The sequence below is a fragment of the Eulemur rufifrons genome, chromosome 7 (genome assembly GCF_041146395.1).
Source record: "Eulemur rufifrons isolate Redbay chromosome 7, OSU_ERuf_1, whole genome shotgun sequence".
In the NCBI taxonomy this organism is placed as follows: Eukaryota; Metazoa; Chordata; class Mammalia; order Primates; family Lemuridae; genus Eulemur; species Eulemur rufifrons.
The window spans coordinates 42,820,346-42,845,426 of NC_090989.1; the positions used below are offsets into that span (position 1 = coordinate 42,820,346).

A 25,081-nucleotide genomic window follows, 5' to 3' on the forward strand; every position below is an offset into this window, starting at 1 on the left:
GAAGAATCATATGCTATTAATACTTGTCAAATGATTGGAATAGGTGAGTTCCATAGAAATTTTAGTCATCTAATAATCATAAAATTATTTTAAAAATATTTATATTCCATGAAAACATTTGAATAGTCGTGGCAAAAGAAACACACTATAATTAAAATGATATAGAACTCCTTATATACAAGGAAAATATTGGGCATATTAAGTTTTTATTGGGTTGCCATAGCTCACATGGAATATAATAAAGTGTCTCTCAAGACTTGTGCTTTTATTTTTTTAAGTTTAATACAAGACAGAAATATAGACATTCAAAATACAAACATAGTACCTGATTGCAAACTAAACTATAATAAAATATTACAAAACATTTTTATAAGCAAACTTTACCCAGAAAGTCCAGCTTAAAAAATGCGTTAAGAAATCACTTCTTATCATCTGACACTTTTAATCTAGCCCAGTTTGATTGTAGTAAAAGAGCATGTTTTGTATTACTGATATCAAAATAACTAAAATGTTTAGCTGATAATTGTTATTCATATGGATAATATTTTAATGGATTAAACATTTAAGAATTTGACATACCCAAAATTCTTGTATAATATAACTCATCATTGCATTTTCCTGAAGCAGGGCATAAAGTGTTTTAATGCAGGCAAAATACAAGACAAAATACAAGGTATATTTTGACAATATTTCTATTTTGAATACTTGAATAAAAATTAATAATATTCATGTGATATTTGTTATGATGGGCATAATCAGACATATTTTAATACATAAAGATTTTTAAAGGTAATTTTGCTTCTATCAACAATTGTTGCCTGTTTAATATTTAGAATATGCTCTTTAATGATATTTATTATAATTCAATGAAAACGAAGTTGTTTTGACACAGCTGGTCATTCAGGGCATAAAAGGTAAACTAATATGTTATTAGTAAAATTGAAATAAATTTAAATATGTCATTTTAAAAATCCTCTACATAATTTAAATATAATTAATGCTACACAGACTATTAAGTCAATTTCAATAAAAATACAAGTTACTTGAATCTACTTGAATTATTTGGCCATTGTGCATAACCTTTAATATTGCTTGTAATGTTAGTAAAAGTTTATGTACTAGTCTTCAGAGGATGAATGAATCCATACTGAATATGTTCAACTCAAGCAAAAGCAGTTTCTCAAGTAATTGTAGAAATCCATGTCTTAGAGCTATGGTATGATTCCTATTCTCTCATGTAACTATAAGAATTTGGAACTCTATTACAGGATCACAAAGAATGATTTTTACTGGAATAATCTGCATATGTATGCCATGAAATATAATAAAAACTTCTGAACAGTACCTCAGAATCTTTGTGCTTTCCCTATAGGGGTCAGCACAAATGCATGTGAAAATCTTGGTAAATGACTACTGAATTAGAAAAGTATTAGAGAGAATGTTTTCATTGAAAGACACACACACAGAGATACATGATATAAATATGATAGGTATATGATACATATACACATATTTTTCTTTTACTATAACATACAACAAAATAAAATGTAGTTATCATAGGAGAATCAACCATACTACATATTATGCAACTTCAAGTTGCATTTTTCTTCTGTAAAGTTTTTAACACATTCACTGCCATGTGAATTGTATTTAATTTACACATAAGGCCCTGAGGCCTCATGAAGCATATGTAACTCACATGTCTCATCTTGGGAGCTGCAAGAACTATTTTTCAAGTTGCATATAACTCACGCACAGAAAACAATAAAAAATAACAAATGTTTGATAAATTAGAGAGGATTGTTTTGTTTTTGAGGTTTTTATTCTATTTTCATAATAAAACACTGTGGCCCCAAGGAAAAAAATTTGTTTCTAGTGTGGCAATGTGTTAAAATTTAATATGCTAACAACAAAGTAAATTACCTAGCACTTGTTTTGAATGTCCTCTTTCAGAAAAATATTAATTGCCTCCTAATATTAAAGTAGAAAGTTTGAAGCAACAATGTGTATGTTTTCTCTTAATTACATATTTTCTAAAAGCAAGGATCCTCAAATTAACTATATTAGATTTTGAAGATTTTTTTTTTTTTTACTTTAGCTGTTTGTATGCTAAAACATATTCAATACAATCTTTTAATTAATTTCTTTTTTAAAGTTGATGGCATGGCAATAATATTTATCGTCTGCAGTATGTCTTTACATTTTATACTAACAAAAAAGATTTGTGCATTTGGGCCTTTTCAAAGTACCAATCTAATCTTTTAAGACCTGATGCTCTGACATATTTGAGAATCAACATTCTTTTTATTTATGTTTCTTCTATCTTGACCTTAGAGAATGCAAATTGCTGCTGTAAATGGATTAATTTACTCTTCTACCAGAATAATATACTTAAAACTTTCTCAAGCCTTGAAACATGCTGAGTATTAAATATTATAATCCTCCTCTTTTTTTTTCTCAAAGGAATTAATTGCAGGCTAAGTCTCTCCTCTTTCCATCATTTTAAAAAGTAAATGGTATTTGTGAATACTGTTATTTCTACTATAAATAAAACCAGACTAGTTTTTGATGTCATACATCCTTTATTTAACAAAAAATTTAATCATTTCTTACCTGAATCCAGACCATATATATCATGAAAAACAATGATCTGAGAGATCAAAAGATTTGTGAACAATGTAGTTCTGAAAAATGAAACATGAATGGTTTTCTGAATATGGGTATGATTCAAACAGACAAGCACAGATAAATCTACATGAATATTGCATCTGGTTCATTGAGTAGCTTATAATTTTGAAACTGTCACATGTCAGCAAATATATCAACATGGCTAGAAAATAAAAAAGGAACTACATTTCTGTTAAGTGCAATTGCTTCTAGCTCACATAAGATAACCATGACTATATTTTAAATAAAACACTAGCTTTATAAAACAAGTTAGTTTTACTCATACAAAGTAGTTTACTGTTAACTATTCCCTGAGTGAAGAGAATTGAACACACAAAAGGAGCTAAATAAAATATTTTAGAAATAATTTGCATATATACATTTTATGTGTGTATATATACATATATTTAACACAGAAATGGTCAAATGGTTATGGTAATTCCTTTTAAAATCATGTTTTGAAATTAATAATAATGTAAAACTCATGGAATCTTGCTATAGTCAAAGGTCATGATAATTTCATTTTTTTAAGATGAGTTTTTACTTAAGAGGTCATTATCTCTTGGACATGCAATAGACAATATCTAAATATATCTAAATATGTGAAGAGTGTTTTAATACTGAGAAAAATTGTAATTATTTTTTCTTAAAAAAATCAGAATACAATTATGAATTATCTGACCAAGTTAGAAAAATATATTAGGATATTATGTCAAGCTTGACTATGGCTTATTTAAGCAAACAAAACTTGTGAATTATACGTGAATTTTACTTGGGCGGGGTAAAGATTCGGGTTAATCAAGCTGCTATTGTTACTTTGATGTAACACTTTATGTTTCATACATTGTGCCATGATTTGTAACTAAGTGTGAGTCCTAGAAACGGGCCTTAGCTTTTCTTTATTCCTTTTTTTCTTTTTTTTGCCTTCTTTTCTTCCTTCCTGCCTCTTTTCCATTAGAACCATTCTCTTTAGTCTAAATACAACTGAAGATTCTTGGTGTTCTATATTTATAATATATCCCCTAAAATGTAACATTCAAGCAAAACATCAGAACTTGATTTTAAACTTTAATTTTAAAATATTCTTATGCTACGGATTATTTTGAAATAACTTCCTTTTGGTGATGTTCCATTAAATAAATCTACTTGCAAGTCTAGCTAATTTAAAAAATAAAACTCTAGAAATATATTCACATAGTTTACATTTCTAAGAAAATTGTATCATACATTCCTTATTTACCTGTAAGTAATATAGTTTAGGCATTTATAAAGAATGCCTTCTTCAATAGAATTTTTCTTTCAGTGAGTTGTTAATGAAACCATAGAATTATTCGCTGTAAGTCAGTACATAAAAATGATAATTTAATTACAAAAAGGTCATAGAAATATATTTTGACAGTATATAAAAAGAAAGATATTATTTTGAATCTTTATATTTTACAACTGAGTTTTGTAAACTGTAAACTGAGTTTGCAAATGCTCATGGAGGCAGTCAATATTAGTGAGAGTGGTAAAATGAGTAGCAAAGTCAGATTTTGCTCTTTTAAGTACCGATATATAAACTCCACACAGTTATCTTTCTGTAAGTGGTTTTCAAATTGGCGTGGACACCTTTAAGAGAAGCAGTGTATGAATCTGTAATGAGTGTGAAAGTACAGTCACCAATCGGAAACCTCACATTCCCGAAATCACTTGCAGTTCACATTTTTCTCCACGCAGCAGAATTGTAAATGTGGGGCATCTCCTGCTCTCCTCTTTCCTTCCAATTGACTGTAAGGTATTAAGTAAACCCTTCAACTGTGGCACATGACACAAACATTGCAGCGCTGAAACGCATCGAATGGGAGGCTCCTTTCACTTTCAGAACTCTGTAAGCGTCAAACGCTGACTCTCTGCTGCTTCATCTATTGCTCTCCCAATCCCTGCCACGGTGCCATTCCCCTCCTGTGCCTCTGCCCACATGGAAAATATCGTCTACTCTCTCTCTCTCTCTCTCTCTCTCTCTCTTTTTTTTTTTTTTAAATACGGCGACTTTCTCTTCTCGGTCCACTTTTCTCCGTTGCCATCAACATTTCTTCAAAACATTCGGATGAGTTTTGAAGTGGGTTTTTCACCCTCATTCGACTGTGAGAGTCCAGGTCCCTTCAAGAAAGAAAATGATGTTGAGAATAATAACGAATATGGTATTACAGAAATCCCGACCCCAGCGATAAGGTTTCCTTGACGCGCCCTTAACAAACGCTTAAGTTTAGACCGAGAGCATCGCTCCTTCCTTTGGACTCCTGTCTGATGACCCATCTCCACCTGCTAGCAGTGGAGGAATTTTTGTTGTCGACTAACCCCCTCTAGCGCCGAACTGGCAGCATCCGAGCTTGGCTGCCAGGCCGAGGGAGCGCAGGGCTTCACCGAGCTCTGCAGCGCTCCGGGCTCTGTCCCTGCCCTCTGCACCCGCCGAGGCCGCGGGACGAGGTCGTGGGGACCGCGGACGCCGAGACCCCTTCACCTGGCCCCGGGGCGGGGGCCGTGGAGTCCCACCAAGTAGCCAGCACCGCGTCTTCCGACAGACCCGAGCGCTGGGAGGGAGTGGGTGCCGCGAGGGGGCGGCTCGCGCGGGGAGAGCCGTCCGCCCACAGCGAGCGCACTCGGCACTGCTTTGGATGTGGCCACGCGCCACTCGACCCTTCGACTGCTTGCAGCTCGCGGCCCGACGCCACCACGCCGCGGGCGCTCGGGGTCCACAGAATCCCAGCGCCACGGCTGTGACAATGCTCGTGACCTCCACCGCGAAGTCACCGCCACATGGCGACGCGAAGACCTCGGCGAACCCGGGTGCCGGGCACCCGCCGGTTTCTAGCCTGATATGACTCCCCTCTGCTGCTTGCTCCCTCCCTTCGCTTTCCTGAGACTCAAAGCAGCGGAGACGGCCACAAAGCTGAGGCGCTCGCCTTGGTGGGCAAGTTTGGGCGACCCGCGCTGTGGATCGGTCGGGCTGACCGCCGCCGCCAAGCTCTCCCCGGGACGGGAGCGCTGTGCCCAGCACTCACCCCCTGCAGCGGCGGATATGTGGATAAGTACGGGGGAGGCGGAGTCAGGAGCTGACCTCTCTTAAAACAGTCGGCGCTGGTACCGTGGCATGGGGGCTAAGCGCTTGGGGGACTAAGCGTGGCCTCAGAGATGCCGGGAAAGCGGCTGTCACCGCCGGGGCGCGGCTCAGACGCGGCCGAACTGGAGGTGTCCGCGGTGCGAGCCCCTGCCAACGCCACTCAGGCAAGGGGCTGAGGGCTCAGTCCGCGGCTCTCTCGGACCACTCGCAGCCCCACGGAGCCGCCTCATTTGCTCAGCTCTCCTCGAACCGGCCGGAGGAAAGTTCCCGTGACCCCCACGCCTCTCCACAGCTGCTGCGCCTTCCCTGATTTTGGCTCTGCAAGTGCCCACTTCAGTCCGGAGAGGCGCTCGGGCCGTCCGAACTATCCGCCCCACCTGGCCGTCCCTCCCCGCCCCCCGATCCCAGCCGTGAGGCGCTCTCCCCCGCCCCTTGGTCCCCTCCCCCAAACCACAGCCCGAGCTCGCTCCTGCGCGCGCGCTCTCTCGGGCCCAAGTGAATAGTCCTCGCGCGAGCGGGACACTGTGGTGGATGCAATTCCGCTCGCCTCCAGCCTCCAGGAGCTCCCCGGCACCGCAGGCAGCGTCTTCCTCCGAAGCAGCTGCACTTGCACCTGGGCAGCCTGGACCCTCGTGCCCTGCCCCCGGGACCTCACGCGGGGGGCGCCCCGGGACACCCCCTGCGGGCCGGGTGGAGGAGGAAGAGGAGGAGGAAGAAGACGTGGGCAAGGACCTCCACTCTATCCATAACACCTACCTGCACTGCTGCCACTTATCTTTAAGGAGGAGGAGAAGAGAGCCAGGGAGAGCCATGGGGGGCTGCGAAGTCCGGGAATTTCTTTTGCAATTTGGTTTCTTCTTGCCTCTGCTGACAGCTTGGCCAGGCGACTGCAGTCACGTCTCCAACAACCAAGGTAAGGGACGGGCCGGAGAAGCGGGAGGGGCAGGGAGGTGGAGGGTGCTTTGAGAACCAGAGGCACTGGTCGCCTCCTGCAGGGAACTTCCCCTTGGGGTCAGCTTCTCCCAGGCTTGCTACATGAGGGGGTAGAGGGTGTCCCCTCCCCAGAAAGCCTTGTCTACACCTCCCAGGGCTGGCCACCCCAGGAGCTACCATAGCCAAGATCCTTTTTGCTTCCAAATGTCTTTAAAGGATTGCGTGAGCATCAGCAGTACTTGGGTCTCACCGCTGGCGGCCGTGGGACCGCTCCCCGCTGCGCTGTCTCCACTGGAGGTTAGGCACTGTGGCACAGACTTAATGGAGACTTCTGGCTCTTGGCGGTCGCTCATACCAGGGTAACGTGTGGATTCTTCCACATGCCTTCTTGAAAGGCAGATTGCTCCCGGTGTACCCTGTGACCAATTATCAGCCTTTCGCCTCTAGTAGCTCTATGCCACCCTCGCCCAGCCTCAGCTCTTGTACTCCGTCTATCATCCAAGCCACTGGCTGTAGACTTGTTCTAAATTATTCCTAGACCAGATGCCCACAGATCTGCGTTGTGGTTTCTCTTTCTTGCAGGCAATGAGTAGATAAGCATTAAGGGTAAATTTCCAAGTTGTGAATATCATACTCAAAAAGTCAAGTCACTGACAGATTTCTTGGAGGACTTTGTTTCCGTGGATAAAGTGGTAGAGGGAAAGTGAATAGTGTGTGAAAGGTGCTGGACAGCACTTAGAGTATCTGAGCATTTTCTTTCCTTCTAGTCAAACAATTTTTATTAAACATATCTGATTGAATTTCTGCTATGAGTAAAGATCTACAAAAATATCACCTTCATATTCTAAATACACTTAGACTGAACATCGAACAACCATAAAAGTTTTCCAGCATGTACCTGGCTTGATGCTGATACTGGCACTGTGAGGACCACCAATATGTCACCTGTTATCGCACACTGTTTTAAAGACTTCAGATATAAAACAGTGTGGTCAATTACAGTTACCATTTAACATATAAGGAATATGTTCCAGGGTCTCAGAATAATTTGCAGCTATAAAAATGGAGGTCACATGGCTTGAAAGTGTGCACTTTTTGTGTGAGGGAGAAGGTTAAGAGAAGGCAAGTAAACAAGATAGCCTTTTTTTTGTCATAAACGTATGACCATTTTTTTAGAAATGTAAGTATTCAGAATCAATATTCAGTTCTCATGTATACAGTTGTTACTATTGGCATGTTTTCCTAATTATTGCTATTTTTTTTTTTTTTTTGCCTGACAGAGTGCAATCACAAATGGATAGGTGATTTTGGTAACCAGCTATAACCCTCATGACTTTGAAGATATGTCATCTAATAAGTGCTAGTTATAGTGCCACACTCTGTTGTGGTGGTGTATCCCTTCACACCACATCCCTCATTTGTTTTCAAGGACTATTAATATTAAATATCAAAGAAGTAGTTACTTTATCTCTTTGAAAATAGAAGATTGTTAAAAAATATGTAATTATTTACTTGACCTTTTTTATTTTAGAGAGAGAAAATAATTTTTAATAATTGGAAAGTCAGACATTTATACTGTACTTTATATTAGTACTTAGGTATACTAAAGAAGTTTACTAGAAGTTTACAACAGTTATTCAATAATTTTCCTAAAACAACATTTATTTAAGTACCTGTGATACATCAGTGACCACCCTAGGCCCTGGAGATAGTAACATACATAAAACACATATCTGAATCTCAGAATGACTATAGTACCATTCTACCAAAACTTGTCCTGTTAAAGTATGACCTTTCAGATAATCACATTAAATTTAAGTGCATAGTGTTCTTTAGTAACCTCTTGTGGTAATTTTATTTGCTTACCTAATGACTTCCTCATACTATTTAAAGAGGTTTTACTTAAAATATATGCCAACCATATGTAATTTGTTTTTATTAATTAGCTTAACTTAGTGAATAAGTATTACCTAGTTTTCCTATCAGTTAAATAGGAGCATTATAGATTGTCTACTAAAACTCTTATTTTGAATTTGTATTAATACATTAAAAATATAGGCTGTGCATAAAAATACACTTGGGTAGGATAGTAGGTAAAGGTTAAATTGGATAAAATTTGGCATAGTTCTTCAAAAGAAGATTATAGACAAAGTGTGATCAGACTTTTTCATCAGACACAAATGATTATTTATAAAATGCTTTTTACTGCCTAAAATCGTAGTGATCACAAATTTTTCCTGATAAAATTGAGATAACTTCCAAATACTGAAATCATCACACTAATGGATAATAAATGCCAACCTTCTAAATGTTACTCTAATGAACATTTTAGAGATTTTTTAAAATTTTTAGTTTCATAAATAGATTACATAAAAATAGCTTATCAGTTTTTAAACATGGGACATTATAGAATTACCATATGTATACAATATGGAAAAATTAATGTAAAATATAAATTTGATTTTCATACACATAAAATAAATATTGGTAATATTATTTATGTTTAGTTTAGAGAACTTTATTTTCCTAGTAATTTTTTCACTTTAAGGACTAATGGAATTAATGTTTTATTTTTGAAATGTTATTTTATAGAGGGTAAAATTCCATTTTTATATAACTTTCCTTCTTGATTAGGAACATTTACAAAGTAAAATTTTAATGTTATGTATCTATTTTTACCAAATTTTATAAAATACTTTATGTCTGAAAAGAATGGATTCACTCTCCTCACACCTCCCCCCAATCCAACTGCCTGTTTTCTGTATGTAGGCAAGGTAAAATGATGACAATGACAAAAAAGTGAAGTACTTCAGTATTTGAACATGCTACTAAGAGTAACTTGCATATAGAGAGAATCTCTTCTCTGATCTTTTAACTGGCTGTGAAGCTGTGCACTATAAAGGCAAAATAAATCAATTTGACTCTCTCTTCCTATTACACAAACCTCCTTGAATTGATCAGACAGTAAAGGTGCTTCCTAGATCACTTTATCTGATTAAGTAAGTGAAAACATGAATTGTGTTCAAGTCTTGCTCATATTCCATAAATTTGCCCTATATTGAAAACCACAGTATTAATTGGGTGTTGATAATTTTTATTTAAAACACTATTTTATCTCCTCATGATATATAACTTTTCATTTCTGTGCCATACACATAGATGAATATATTAATAAAACACCATCTTGCTTCATGTATAAGTTAACCATACAATGTATATTAATTACAGTGGCTAGTAGCCACCAGGGGTCCAATTATTCAAATATTACAGCAGATAGTACTTTATAGCCTAAATGAGTTGATGCATCTCTCAGGGTGTGGCTCATTTAAAAAAAAATAATGCGATAGCATACTCAACTAATTAAGGTAAAATACTGTATGGGTACACGAGTAGTCAACTTATTTTACTACCAATACTGTGTGAATCAATTTCCTACCCATGTAATTCACTGACATATAAAATACACAAGCAAAACAATAGTGTTGGTTTCACTGAATTTATTAATTTGAGTGAATTGACTGCAAAATCCACTGAATTGTAGGTAAATACAAGTAAACATATCTAAGCAGAAAAATAATTGCTTAACCAAATTCCTGGCCCCAAATTAGTTGAACTTCTGTGAGTATTGTTCAAAAACTGTAAGATTGAATATTATTCTCATATTTATAGAAATGGAAAAATTGGGATTTTTATAAGAATATCTAAGAATGAACTTTACTGAAAATATTAAAAATTCTGTTAAATTAGGAAAATTGGATTATTTACAGAGAATATTTCTGAAAGACTCTTCAATTAGATATAATTAGTTTTCAGGGATAAACTATTCATAGTTGTAAAAATGTAAGAGATTGTTATCACATGCCTTCTTATTAGACATAAGTATAAATACAACTTAGAATATAATTTTATTGTACATTTATAAGATGAAATAAGTCATTGTATAATTAGTCATAATGATTATCACCCAAAGTAGAAAGATAAAATATCATTTTTATGCAGATCCAGTAGTGACTATTTACATGTTGTTTGTTCTGGGTTTGGGATAAGACTATATCTAAAAACTTTTTCTTGCACAAAAATTATACAATGTTCATTAAGGATCTCTTATTCAATCCAGAAGTAACTTAGAAGAATATAGTAAAAGCTAATATAGTGTATGTGAATAAAACACTTTTATGTGAATTCTCTAAGAGGAAAAATATATATTCAATAGTACAAGAGAAATTAATCATTAAATTACATATTTTTACTTTTGTGTTACTTTTATATTACAAGTAAATGTTAGAAAAATATTGGAGTTGAAAGCCTTTCATTTTGTTTCTTCACTAATCATTCCTAGTGTAAACTACTTACGTACAAAAGGCATCATAGATTTCCTGTATTTTCCTCTACCAGACCTCTTTCTGTATCATACGATCTCAATGTCCACCGCCCCCCCCACAAACACAAATATTTCTGACTATATTCTCCATTTGTCCCAAATGGTTAAAGAATAGATCCTACTTTACACTGTACCTCAACCAAATGCAAACAGTAGTGGAAATGAAGATTTTGTACCCTTGACTCAACATTTTTTGGAGATTAATATATATAGTTAAGTGATTAAAATAGGTTGACTTTGTACATTGTCAATCATGTAATCAAACTAAACTCATACAGAAGGATTAAATTGCTTATACATTTACATCTTTCTATTCAACTTACAATTTCGTCATACTGGCATTATTTCTTTAAAAAAAGTGAAAATATATTACTTCTGCTCTTGCCTCATTTTATTGAGTATTGTTTTCTAGAATCTAAAATTTAGATGATGAATAAAAAAGATAAGGCAGGCATGTTCTATGCCCTCATGGAATTTGGGTATGGAAAAAAAACAATAAAGATTTTAGGAATTCTATGGAGGAAGGAAAAATGCTCTGAGAGAGAGAACAATAAGAGAGACATGCTGTTTTAGATGGGACAGTTGGAAAGGCTTGTCTGTGGAGAGGACATTTAAGCCTCATTCTCAGGGATAAAAAAGAGCTGATTTTACAGAGTGGGAGGAAGTGCATTATAGGCATTGGGAACTGCCTGAGCAATGGTCTTGAAGAGAAAGGAGCTTGGCACATTTGAAAAACTGAGTTCAGTGTGACTGGAACAGAACTTACTGAGCAAGGAGGTCAGTTGCAGAAAGGGAGATCTGAAAGATTGTCAGAAACCAGATTCTACAGAGTAGAAAATGATCAATGGTTAAGGAGCTCAGTTTTTATATTATTTCAGGTAAAACATGAAGCTATTGGGAGATTTTGACCAACTGAGTAAAATGAACCAATTTACATTTTAGGAGTACTATGGCTAGTGAGCAAAAAGCCAATTGAAAGATGGCAAGAGTAGAGTTTGTTGCAGTTGTCCAGGAGAAGGGTTATGGTGGCTTGTCCTAGAGTGGTGGCAGTGGAGATGGAGAGAAGATAGATTTGAAATATATTTTGGAGGTAGAATTAATGAAACCATCTTGTGCTTACAGAGAAATAAATGAAAAAACCCTAAATGAATTTTCTATTATTCCCCCTTAAAATGATCTTGATATATAAATACTGATAATTGACAAGGGAGCGGGGGATGGTGTATAGCAAAAATATATAACAAGGGGGAGAGGCCCATTTCCCACTTTATTCAGTTCAAACTGACTAGATTTAAAACAATCTTGATAGGACAATTTTGCTATTTCTAAGCATTGGACATAATGTAAACTCATATTGGATCAACAAATAAAGCTTGGTGCATTTCTGATATAACTTTCCATATTTAGTTATTTTTGTCATAGTGATGATGACACAAGTAGGTAGGAAAATCCTCACAAGGCCAGATACTCAGCCAAACAGAGCCTAGTTTTTATCTAGTGGAGAGCAATATTTGAGGGTTTGGCATATGTACCAGTTTTATTCATCTCTGTTAGGATCAAACTACTGTTATTGAAAATCAAAATTCTAAGTGAAACTGGATAAAAAATAGATATGTTTTCATATATTTGCCATTATGCTTCTCTTCTCTCTGTATTTTGTTTAAATGAACAAAAACAAACCTTCAGCAAGACCTAGAAAATGAAATTTTAGGAAATATGATATTCTTGAAGACAGAATAAATTATATTATTGAGGACACGGATAAGGGAAGAAACTTACTCTTTTCACTAAACAACAGTAAATTTCATGCAAATTAAAATTTTCTCTGACCAGTTAATTACCCATTATTTTAGTTGCTTTTTAATAATATATGAAAATAATTGTTAAATATAGATAAGCATAAAAATTTCTACCTTAAACAACACTCCTCTATTCTTAGTATACATTTACAAAATTCATATTCTGGAGACACTTCATTTAAACATTCCTAAATATGTTTAAATATATACTCAAATGTGGTAAATCTTACATTCTAAATCTTAGTGCTTTAGAATGTTCTGCAAAATACTATTTTTATAGTTATTCCCTTTCAATAAACAATATGACTTATGGGATATACAGTTTCAGTTTTCAATTGTAAATATTCTAAAACTATATGATTCATTTTTTAAACAGATAGCAATTAAAGGCCTGCTATATATGTTAGGCAGTGTACTTGCCATATATAAAGTTCAAGGAGAACTTTCCCTCCAAGAACATAAGATCCTGTGAAGAGTTTCCAGTCTGTTTCCAGATCTGGCAGGAAAATTTGTTTTTCTCAAAACTGAATTTATAATCAAGTAGAAAAGCTTTAAAAACATATTTGTTATATAATAATATATACCAATATTAATTAACCCTCATAATATAAACTATGTATCATTTATTTGGAAATAGTATCTCTTATTTAATTTTATCTCTATGTTAAGAAAATAAGTCACTCAGCAACCACGTATTAAATACCAGGCATTATACTAGGTATTGATGCTACATGAAGACTGTTATACAGGGTGTCTGCCCTCTAGGATCTCAGTTTGCTCTGTTGAAATTGCAAACTTTTAAGTAATTGATATTTACTTTTCATTTACTTACTTGATTTTTATAAGATAAAGAATTTTACGGTAAATGAGATTTCATGGGAGAAAGGAAAGGGAGTGAAGAATTGCTATCCATATTTTTATATGTTTTATTTGTAAATTGCTTCACAAGAATCTTCTAATGTTAATTTTATGGATCAGTAAATGTTCTATCTAATTACACAAAAGGAAATGCATAAATATGCATTTTACAAACATTCATGTGTACAAAAAAATAAATATTTTGCACAATTAATAGATTTCCACGGACTGACATGTGAGTTGAGCTTTTATTCAAAGTATATTAGACTGGACTATTTTGTTGTGTTTATTTTTGTAGGTTAATTATTAAAAACTACATTTCATGTTGAAGATGTTAAGTTTCCAATTTCAAATAGCAGCAACTGTATGTTTTAACTGAGCTTTGAGAAAATAATTGGGATGAAAATGTGAGTTTTCAAGTCCATGTCCTGAAAAATGTATTCAGCTGCTTTTCCAGGACACTGCTGAGTCCTCCAGATTTTGGCCTATTTGGTGACCTGTACTTGGTTGATATAATTGAAAACTCATTGCTCTTACTCCTGTTTTATTTCATAACTTCAGGTATAAAAGTCATACTTTCTGATCGTAGGAAATATGAGATGACATTGCCTTAGAAAATGGATGTCAAGGAGATAAAAATACATAATCTATTATTTTGCTCTTATAAGGTTAGGTGTATTTGTGGATATCTGGACCTAATATAAAGTGAGCACTATACATAAATGTTTGTATATATAATTTATTATGTGAATTTACTAATAACAGTAGAGTATGTGTTCTTTCATGTGACTGTACTATATCATGGTACTTGTATTTTGTGGTGCATGAGCATTGCAAAGGGAAACACATTCTTAGATAATACACAAAGTATAACGTCTAGAATAATAAAAAGCATTTGCTTTTAATATAAAAATACCCATGATTTAAAAAAATAAATAGAAATTTACCTACCTATGATAATTATAATTAGGTGTATTTTCAGCAAGTTAATAAAGAGAAATATTTTGTGTACTAGGAAATAAAAAGGCATTGTGTTAATGTGTATTCCACTTAAGAATTATCTAAGAATAGTTGAAATGATTGCCACCAAATTTGAGTTGAATTATGTCTTAATGGCACCTTAATTTTTACTTTTATAGAGAGACATATTGCTCTTTATATTGCTATGACTCTTTAATTTATTATTGCTAAATGTAACTGAAATTAAATGTGTAATTAGAAATTTAATTATATGGAGACAATAAATAAGTTATTCCAAGAATTTATATCTCACACAACTGAAATTGATTTTTAAATATAATGCAGTAGCTAAATATATATAAACATATCAAAGATTAAAGAAAAATAAAGGTAGAAAAAAAGCTGAATCATGGTATTATTTTTAAAATGAGCCTGCTAATTAAGGATGATTCCTGGTTATATATGTTCAACAACAGTCTATGTCCCTTGATCTCTGCAAGTATAGAAGTGTTCATTGATGACAAACAATCATAGCTAAAACTTTCTTTTAAACATTGAAAATTCTTTCCACCTTTCCTCTGGAGTTAAAGTATACTAAAATAATATTTATCTTGTGAATGCAAGTGAAAATAACTAGTAGTTGACGTTAAGTGTGATGAGAAATAGCTGAGTGAACAGATTCCATTGCACAAAATCATAAGATGTGTATCAATTTTTTAAATAAAATGAAATCTATGTATTGGTCTACTTGTTAGCAATCAGCATAAAGCCTCAACAACAACAACAACAACAACAACAACAACAAAACAAAGACTAGAATACCCAGGAAATTTTAGAATACTAAAACATTTAATAAAGAAATTTCACTGTCACCTTTTTATTTATTTATTTTTTTTTTCAATTTTTCTCAAGAACCTTTATTTATGTTGGTTTTTGTTGGTCTGTTTCCAAGGACCCTGAGTAAAATCTTTCTTTATTTTGTTATATTATTTCATTGTAACTCAAGGCAGCAACTTAAGATTTTGGCCAAAGTTATATTGTGGATGTGCATTTGGAAATAGTCATATTCACCTTTTTATTTTATATGATCAATTTAATGAGGGAATGGTCAGAAAGAGATCTTAATTTTTATCTAGAAGGAAACAGAAAACTTTAAAAGTGCATGCTGTTGGTATAACATCTTGCTTAACATGGTTTAAAAATAAGTACATATTAACATGTTCCAATTTTATTGTTACTTTTATGATGCTATATCACAGCAAAAAGGTACTTACAGTACAATACTTATTGTCTTATAGTCTTATAGTATAATAACTTCACTTTATAGATTAGAAAGATGTAGTTCACCCAAGTTATTAAAATAACAGTCTGCTAGTTTGTTTAATAAAAATTACACATGTGTGAATCTTTATACTATTCACTAGTTTATGGCCAGAAATCTATTTATGGATGCAATATTTTTTAGATTTTTCAAGAACCTTATTAACCAGAAATGTGGAATTAATATTTAAGAACATAAACTTTTGCACCCCCACAATATGCTGAAACAAAAAAATAAATAAAATGTAAAAAAAAAGAATCTATTTTAAAGCCTAGTATTCTAAAGTTTTAATAGGTTTATTAAAGCTAAGTTATATATTTTTTTTTCTAAAAATGCTACAAAGCCTTAAAATCAGATAAAATGTTTGACGTGTTTGCATTATAAGTTCCTCAAATACGTCTTCATTGCAATATATCTATAGTTACCTTTGGGAGTTTTGTTTGTTCAGTTTTACTTTATTCCTCAGGTATAAAATCTTCAGTTTTTAATCTCTATGCTTTGCTCATAAATATTTTTCTAGAATTCTCAAACTAGTTATACAATAAGTATATATTCATCCAAATTTTAAATTAAATATTTTGATACCTACTATTAATATGTTTCTTCACTGTGCTAGGCACAGAAAGTACAAAGACAAGCTACTGCCCCAAGTTCTGAGAGCTTAAGGTTTAGCTAATGAACCTCTTTTTATGTCACTAAATAATTAAAACAATAATGAGTAATATATATCAAAATATTATGTATTTATCTGCTCTGTAGATGAGTTTCCAATTATGAATTATTGTTTACAGAGATGAAAAGTACTGTTTTTCAGGATCTAGGAATTAATGTATGGAGATACTAAGAATATATACTCATTCAATATATTGTTCATAATCTTATGTTAGCTATGACTTTGTTTGACTCCTGGAAATGAAATAAGATCTGCCACACGCTGCCGAAGGACAATGTTATAAAATTGAGGAGGTGTGCCTGAAATTGCACTATAATATAGAAAATATAAAATGAAGGGAAATAATATAAATTTTACAAACAAATAAGCTTGATAACTTGAAAAGCTTGAGTTACACTTGGGAAATGAATTGAAATTTATCAGAATTTATAATCATGATTATATGAAAATAGTAAGAATTATGATCAGTGACTCCTAGAGACCAGCAACTTTGAATTAGTTTTTCTGCATTTAAAGATTAAAACTCATTCTGCATATAAAGATAAAAATAAATATCCAAGCAAATGATATTTTACATTAAGCATAGAACTTGTGTTATTACTTTGCTTTTTCAATAAAAATTTTATCTTACTCTTTAAAAATATTACATTTAATGATAGGATACCTTTAAAAACAATACAAATCTAAATTTTAATAGATTCTTTGTGGCTTTATCTGTTGATTGTTTTACCTTTAGATGAATATAAAATTGACAATACTTGTATGGTTTATATTATATGCTATTTAAAATGTTTCTTCAATGCCTGGGGTTACTTACCATCTCTTATGTTAAATTCTTGTTTTATTGTAATTTTTCCCTTTCCTAACTATATTAAATATTTGTTTTTAGCAGTGTTTCAGAACTTTGGAATTTCTGTTATTCTTTAATATTTATCTTTAGAAATTAGTTAAATTACTGTTTGGTAGAGCCTGTATTTTTGTATTTGAGAAGCACATAGAGGTAGAAATTGCTGCCAGAACTTGGTATTTTTAAACAGAGAAAAATCAATAGCAGATTACCCATGATTAGCTGTTGACATTTAGATTTGTACATTCAGAATGTCAAAAAGCAGTGAAAGCCATCAATGTAGTTTCTATATTATAATAATACTCCTATTTTAAATCCAGCATTTTATGACCCTCCCCCATATAAATAATATAGTTTGGGAAATAATTTCCAAAATAATTATAGATCTTGATAAAACTGGTATATTTTAAATAATTAGTTCAAAAAAATTATAAATCTGCTGACAAAGCTGATAGATAATTCGTCACTTTGCTTGCATCTTGTTTTGTTATGATGACACCTAAGTGCAGGCATTATTTCTAAATTATGAAAATACATATTTTCATAAGGTTATATTAATATATTTCCTCCTTTAATCATTATTCAATACCATGAATATGGGTATTTATTGCTATGTCATAAAAGTTATTTTAATTCTATGCCAGGGTATATACATCATAAGTCTTTAAAGTATTTTGTGATAGTAGATTATTTACTTAGGCTGTCAGAATCTGATGTAAACTAGACATTATGGAATTGGAGATATTTTCAGAGTTTTCATACCTTAATTCTAAAAGGTTATATTTTATATATACCCCACAACACACACACAACACTCACTGTGATATGGATCCCATTGTCCGAATGCACCACTAGCTGGGTTGGAGGTTCTGCTTTTCATATTGCACCAGAATCCAGGAGACTTGAATGGTACATGTAAAACTAAGAAAAAAACACTGATTTTATATTTAATATATTTGTCGATGATCTATTTATTGTCCAAGCCCAAGATTATACTGTTTAGTGTAGTTGCTCTCAACTTCTGATTTAAAATGTAAACTTGTATGCAAAGATAGGGAATATTTTATACGAGTTTGCTATTTTTCATTTATCTCTGTTAGCTGTTCTTAATTTGGAATGATCACAGTTTATGCTTTTGTTAGGTCTAAGTTCTTTATATGCTACTTATGTATGTCATGTTATTATCTAAGTTGTCTTTAAATTATGTTTATTATAGTTTCAAAACTAAGATGGGCTTCAGCCCTCAATTTTTTTCATTCATCACTATTTCCCTTTTGAGATTTGCTTCTGAAGATTCATGCACACTTTGATCAATAGGCAACTGTGAAATAAAATACTTGTTTTCCAATCACTGTATACGTACTTTGTATACTAGTGATAAACTCCATGATAAAAGGTCACTTATGGAATTTACTTTTCTTTTTTTTTTTTGAGACAGAGTTTCACTCTGTTGCCCAGGCTAGAGTGCCATGGCATCAGCCTAGCTCGCGGCAACCTCAAACTCCTGGGCTCAAGAGATCCTCCTGCCTCAGCCTCCCGAGTAGCTGGGACTACAGGCATGTGCCACCATGCCCAACTAATTTTTTCTATATATTTTTATTTGTACAGCTAATTTCTTTCTATTTTTAGTAGAGACGGGGGGTCTCACTCTTGCTCAGGGCTGGTCTCGAACTCCTGAGCTCACAGAATCCGCCCGCCTTGGCTTCCCAGAGTGCTAGGATTATAGGCGTGAGCCACCATGCCCAGCCTGGAATTTACTCTTAAGTGAGAATATTTGCCTTCCAATTTAAACTTAAATTAACCCAAATCCACTTATCTAATATCTGTATGCACAAGAATGGCTGCCACCTGTTTAGTTTTAGGTGGAAGAGAGGGGGAGAGAAAGGCTCCGGTCTAGGAGGGGCATTTATTACACTGAATGAGGCTGACCCCAAAGCAGGTGCATCTGGCTTTACTGCAGGTGTGAAATGATCATGAAGCCCCAAACACATAACAGAGATGTCTCCTTAGATGTCTTCTAATATTGTCCATATCTAAGAAATTTCTCCTTGAGTGGAAAAAGCTAGAAAGTAGTTGAAAGAGGGCTGACAATTTGAGTAAGAACTTAGGATGACTCTTCATGTGGAAAGGAAGGAAGTTTCCTTTACCATCTTGCATTCCTCAACACTTAATATTTTTGGAGTAGTTTACAATTTTATGGAGTGATGTGTATTTATCAGTTAATCTTCTGAGTTATTGAAAATATGGAGAGAACCTTTTCCCATCCTATTTAACTGTATTTTCTATATAAGTGGTGGATGTGGTGGCTTCAGGTTAATATATCATGCCTCAGAGGATGCCCTGATGGCAAACATTTCTTTTGAAGATATAAAGTGTTCTAGAAAGCAATTAAGCAGAATGTTGAAAAATGTTCATAACTTGAATCCATTAATTCCACTTTTATGAATTTAAATTCAAGAGAAATGACAAGGAAAAGACAGGCGAAGATTTATATACAAGGATTTTCATCTCAGCCTTATTTATAAAACTGAAGAATTGAAATCAAAGTAAATGCCTCAAAATAGGAAAATATTACCAAGATAACTTCCTTTATTAGAAAAAATTTCTTAAATGAGCGAATGTGCATCAACAGGGGTCCCAAATTCCTCCATATGAGAAGTGGATAAATTTGTTTTGCTACTAAGAGAGAACATGAGAGAGGTGACGGAGATCAAGGAAATATGGCTGGGAAGAGGAACAGTCTGATGGGGTTTCAGGGACTACTTTAGAGTGGCCATGAAGACAATTTAAAATGAGGATTATTGTTCTTACTGTTCCATTTGAGGTTGTTTTTGTGTACAGGATGTTAACTCCTCCCCTCCCCCCACCATTTTCACTTTGAAAATTTCATCAGTCTGTTATACTCTGGAAAAATAAGAACCTAAAAAATAGGAAAAAAATCTCTGAGGAAAAAAGATCGATTGATCATATCCCCCAGCCCCAAAGAAAAAGAAAAGAAAGAAAGGAAAAAATTTCTGAAGCTATCAGAGCTCAGCTAAGTGGGGTTCTACAAAAACTCTTTCCTCTTCTTGTACATAGACTGTTCAGAACAGCAGCTGGATCAGGAATTCTTTTCCCACCTCATCCTAAAATGAATTCCTAATTTTGTCAGAGGAAATAACATGGATCTACTAACATGACAGCATTCCCACAGAAAATTTACAGAGGGTAAAGAAATTTAAAAAAAAGAAAGAAAACTACCTATGTGTCTACTATGTATGCTAATTCTCTTATTAGGAAACCCAGATCAAATGTATCAAAGGTGGATTTTAGGGATAATAAAGAAAAGTAGTAACCTTAATAATATGGAATCCTGTTTCATATGCTTCAAGCACACTAGCTTCACCTTTATTTTTATGAATCCATAGATTGGCTTGTCCACCTGTCCTTTGCTCCTGGAAATGAGCCCTGAAATCAGAGATTTAACCATTTCCAGTCAAAGTGAAAATGGGAGCGTACTTTAGCAAAAGTGAAGAAGTTAGGCTTTGTCTGTCTCCATCTCCATTTTCCTGAATTATCCACACTGTCCTATTCCCCATCACCTCCATGGCTTCATCATACTGAGTTTCCTAAAACATTTTGCAGTGACTGTCACCAATCCTAGGCTGTCCTTGCTGCCTGATATGCAACCTAGAGCTGACTTTACATCCTTTCTGATTTTTAGTAAGCAGAGGATTTTGATCACATGCTCTCACTGACAAATGAGTTTCTGTTTTTGAACGTCTACACCTCCAGATCTAGAGAAATTGTAAAAAAAAAAAAAAAAGTGTGTGCATACACACACACACACACACACACACACATAGTGTATAGATAACTTATATAGTGACTTATACAAACTAGTTGGGCTCACTAGGGACAGGAAATAGATCCCTACATAATCCCATAAACAAAGCTCCAGACTCAGATTATATTTATTGGCTGTGTTTCAAAGGTTGGAAGCTGTTTCAGCCCAACTCTATAATGGTTGTTGAAGAGAGCACACTGTGGAAGGCAAAACAAGCACCTCACAATTTATCTTGGGCTGATAAGGGTCATCTTTTTATCAAGAATACTTTTGCTTAAAAGTTATAGAAGTTTTTTTTTTTTTTTTTAATTTGACAAGAGTGGAGGATGATCATTGGTTTTATATTTAGAAACTTATAAAGGGAAAAAAATAACCCCAGGTAGTACAGAGGGAAAGAAATACAACTAAATACAACCGTCTCATTTTGCAGATGAAGACACTGATGCATAGAGAGTAGGTTCTTGCTATAGGGGTCACATAAGCAGAAGCAAGTCAGGATTTGAACTCCAGGCAGTTTAGTTCCTGTCAAAAATCTGTGATCTAGCCACAATATGATGCTGCTTTCCAATAAAACTATATCAGAAATAGCTGCATTAGGAGCAGTGTGTGTTCTTCATAAGTACTCAGAAGAAAAGAGGTGTGGTTATTTGCTTGCCCTCCTGTTCTTGGGATTTACTGATAATTTTAAAACATTTTGGTATTCAACAATTAATGAGTGTTTCTTCTTTACGAATATAGCAACCAAAGGCAGTATAAGAGCTATTTTCTTTACCTCAAGTGAAGATAGATACAGCATTTGCTCCCTGTTGTCACTTTGTTCTTTTCAACATTCTGATTTGAAGATTGAAATCCTATATTAAATGTTTATGAGTATCTTGTACAAGAAATGGGAATATATTTGAAAGAAATATTGTATGTGAAATTTGAGTTCTTATATTTTGTTCACAATTTCAACAGTGGCTTACAATAGTTCTTATAAATTTTCAGGCACTTATACTCTGACCCAGTATTAAAATATTATCCGTCTATAAACACATGTGGGAACATGTACACGCTGAAACATTGCTATTCTGTAAACTTAAGTTCCTTTTTTCACTAGGGTGCAGTGGTTCACATAATTCTAAGTATTTCATTTTAGTGCTATAATGAAAAGAACTATATGTTTAAAATATGTGTACGTTTTTACTTTTTCTGCTATAATTCAGGTCATATTACATTAAGCATTCCAAATATAACTTCCTTGAGAGTGTAGTTATTAGAATATAAATTCTAATTTAGGTTCAAAACAAATGGATAGCATAAGGGCTTTCTGATTACAGAGGACATTTCTCTGAAAATCTCGAACATGTTTTACATTCATCAATCTTTCCTATTAATGCACATATAAAAATGTACCACTAATTGATGGAGAATTGACATACTAGACAAAAAAGAACACATGAAAAAATGCTCAACCTCTCTAATTATCAGGGAAATGCAAATCAAAACCACAATGAGATATCACCTAACTCCAGTGAGAATGGCTGTTTCAAAAAGTCTCAAAGCAACAGATGCTGGCAAGGGTGCGGAGAGAAAGATACACTCATATACTGTTCATGGGACTGCAAACTAGTGTAACCTGTATGGAAAGTAGTATGGAGATATCTCAAAGAATTAAAATTAGACTTAACATTTTATCAACCAATCCCACTACTAGGTATTTACCCAAAAGGAAAGAAGACATTTTATTAAAAAGACACTTGCACTCAAATGTGTATAGCAGCACAATTCACAATCTTAAAGATGTGGAAATGACCCAAATGCCTATCAATACATGAGTGGATTAATAAAATGTGGTATATGTATACCATGGAGCACTACTCGGCCATAAAAAAAAAAAAAATGGTGATCTAGTATCTGCTGTAACAACCTGGATGGAACTGGAGACCATTCTTCTTAGCTAAATATCACAAGAATGGGAAAACAAACACCATATGTACTCAATACTAAATTGGAACTAATGGATCAACACTTAAGTGTACAATACAGAAGTAAAATTCAAGTTAAGTAAGTGGGAGGGGGGAGGAAGGGATGGGTAAATTCACACCTAATGGGTACAATACATACTAACCGGGTGAAAGGCATACTTACAACTTTGACTCAAACTGTACAAAAGCAAATTATGTAACCAAAACATATGTACCCCCGTAAAATTCTGAAAGAGAAAAAGACCAAATGCTTTTCAACTGTGTATATTAATTTAATTCTACCACTTTATCTTTTTTATTCTTTCTCTGAGGTAAGTAAGTAGCATAAATTACTGTATTTATTTTACTAATGGAATTTATGTGGATGTTAAGTTACTTGGCAAAGCTGATAGGGCAAATTAGTAACCACAAAGGAAAAAAAAAAAAAAAAAACAGGTCTCAAGCCTGTTAGATCTGTGTGTTTTCTAAATGGGAACAAGAATTTCAAGCAACTCCTAGAATATTAAAATTCAAAGATACTAAATTTAAATATTATTTCTTTTTAATAATGTCTTGACAATATTTAAAAACACTGAACTTACATCCCTTATAAATAATGGTAATCTGTTTTAAAAGAATAGCACAATTATTTGGAAAAATATCTTAGGTGGGAGGGGTAAATGGAGGGATTATGGTCAAAGAATATACAGTGACAGTTATATAGGAGGAATAAGTTCAAGAGATCTGTTTTACAGTGTGGTGACTGTACTTAATGATGATATATTGGATTCTTGAAAAATGCAAAGAGAGTGGATGTTAAATGTTCTCACAACAAAAATGATATGAAAGATAATACATTTGTTAATTAGCTACAAATAAGCATTCCACAATTTATCTATACTTTACAAAATTGTGTTGTATGTGATAAATATATATAATTTTATCTGCCAATTTTTTAAGAAAAAAATTGCTTTTCCTGGATTATATATATTTCTTGCATATTTTTAAAATCAAAAGTTAATACTTATGACTTTAAGTAATATTGTCCTTTACTCTCATTTTATTTATATATATTATTTTCTGTGGCTATAAGACCATTTACTATGAGCTTTTGCTTCATTTATTGCCTGTTTACTAATTTGTCCTAATACGTTTAAACTGTGTGTTAAGCACTGGATAAGTCATCTTGATTAATGAGTAGTAATGAAAATTTAAGTACCTAACGAGAAGCCACACAGTTTGAGTCATCATCCCCTGACCCCTCCTTCATGTGGGCTACTTTTGATGTTCTTCCAATCTGGAGCTAGCAGAGCAACTATCAGTGCTTAGTGTCTATAAGAATTGCTGCAGAACTTGTCCAAAGGAAGGATTCCTGAGACCCACTCCAGTGAGTTGGATTTAGTGTGTCTGATGTAGTATATAGGATTGTTCATTTTTAATAAGCATCTCTACATGATTTAGATGTAGATGGTTTGAGAAACTTTGACCTGGACATCCCTATCTGAATCTATTGAAATTCTTTGCAAGCAACAGGAAATGAAGCTAGCTAACATAAGCAGAAAAGAAATTTATTGATAAGATATGGGATAACCCACAGAATCAAAGAGTGTCCTAAAGAATCAACTTTAGAAAAGGACAGCAACCAGGACAGTATCTGAGATTTAGGCATTAGGATTAACCATTAGCCTCACTGAACTGAATTGATTTAAGCCATTTGCTTCCTGTCATTGTATTATTCAGCTGAAAAATCTCAATGCTACAAGAGGA

At 34.1% G+C, this 25,081-nt stretch overlaps 1 protein-coding gene across 1 annotated transcript in view; it reads left to right on the forward strand.

Annotated features, from left to right (window-relative positions):
• The first annotated feature begins 6,301 nt into the window (after positions 1-6,301).
• The window catches only part of EPHA6 (EPH receptor A6), an 884,686-nt gene continuing 865,906 nt past the window's right edge, over positions 6,302-25,081 (forward strand). The window contains exon 1 of the mRNA XM_069471955.1: positions 6,302-6,683. Within this exon, the coding sequence (XP_069328056.1) occupies positions 6,302-6,683 (382 nt within the window). The remainder of the gene's footprint in view (positions 6,684-25,081) is intronic.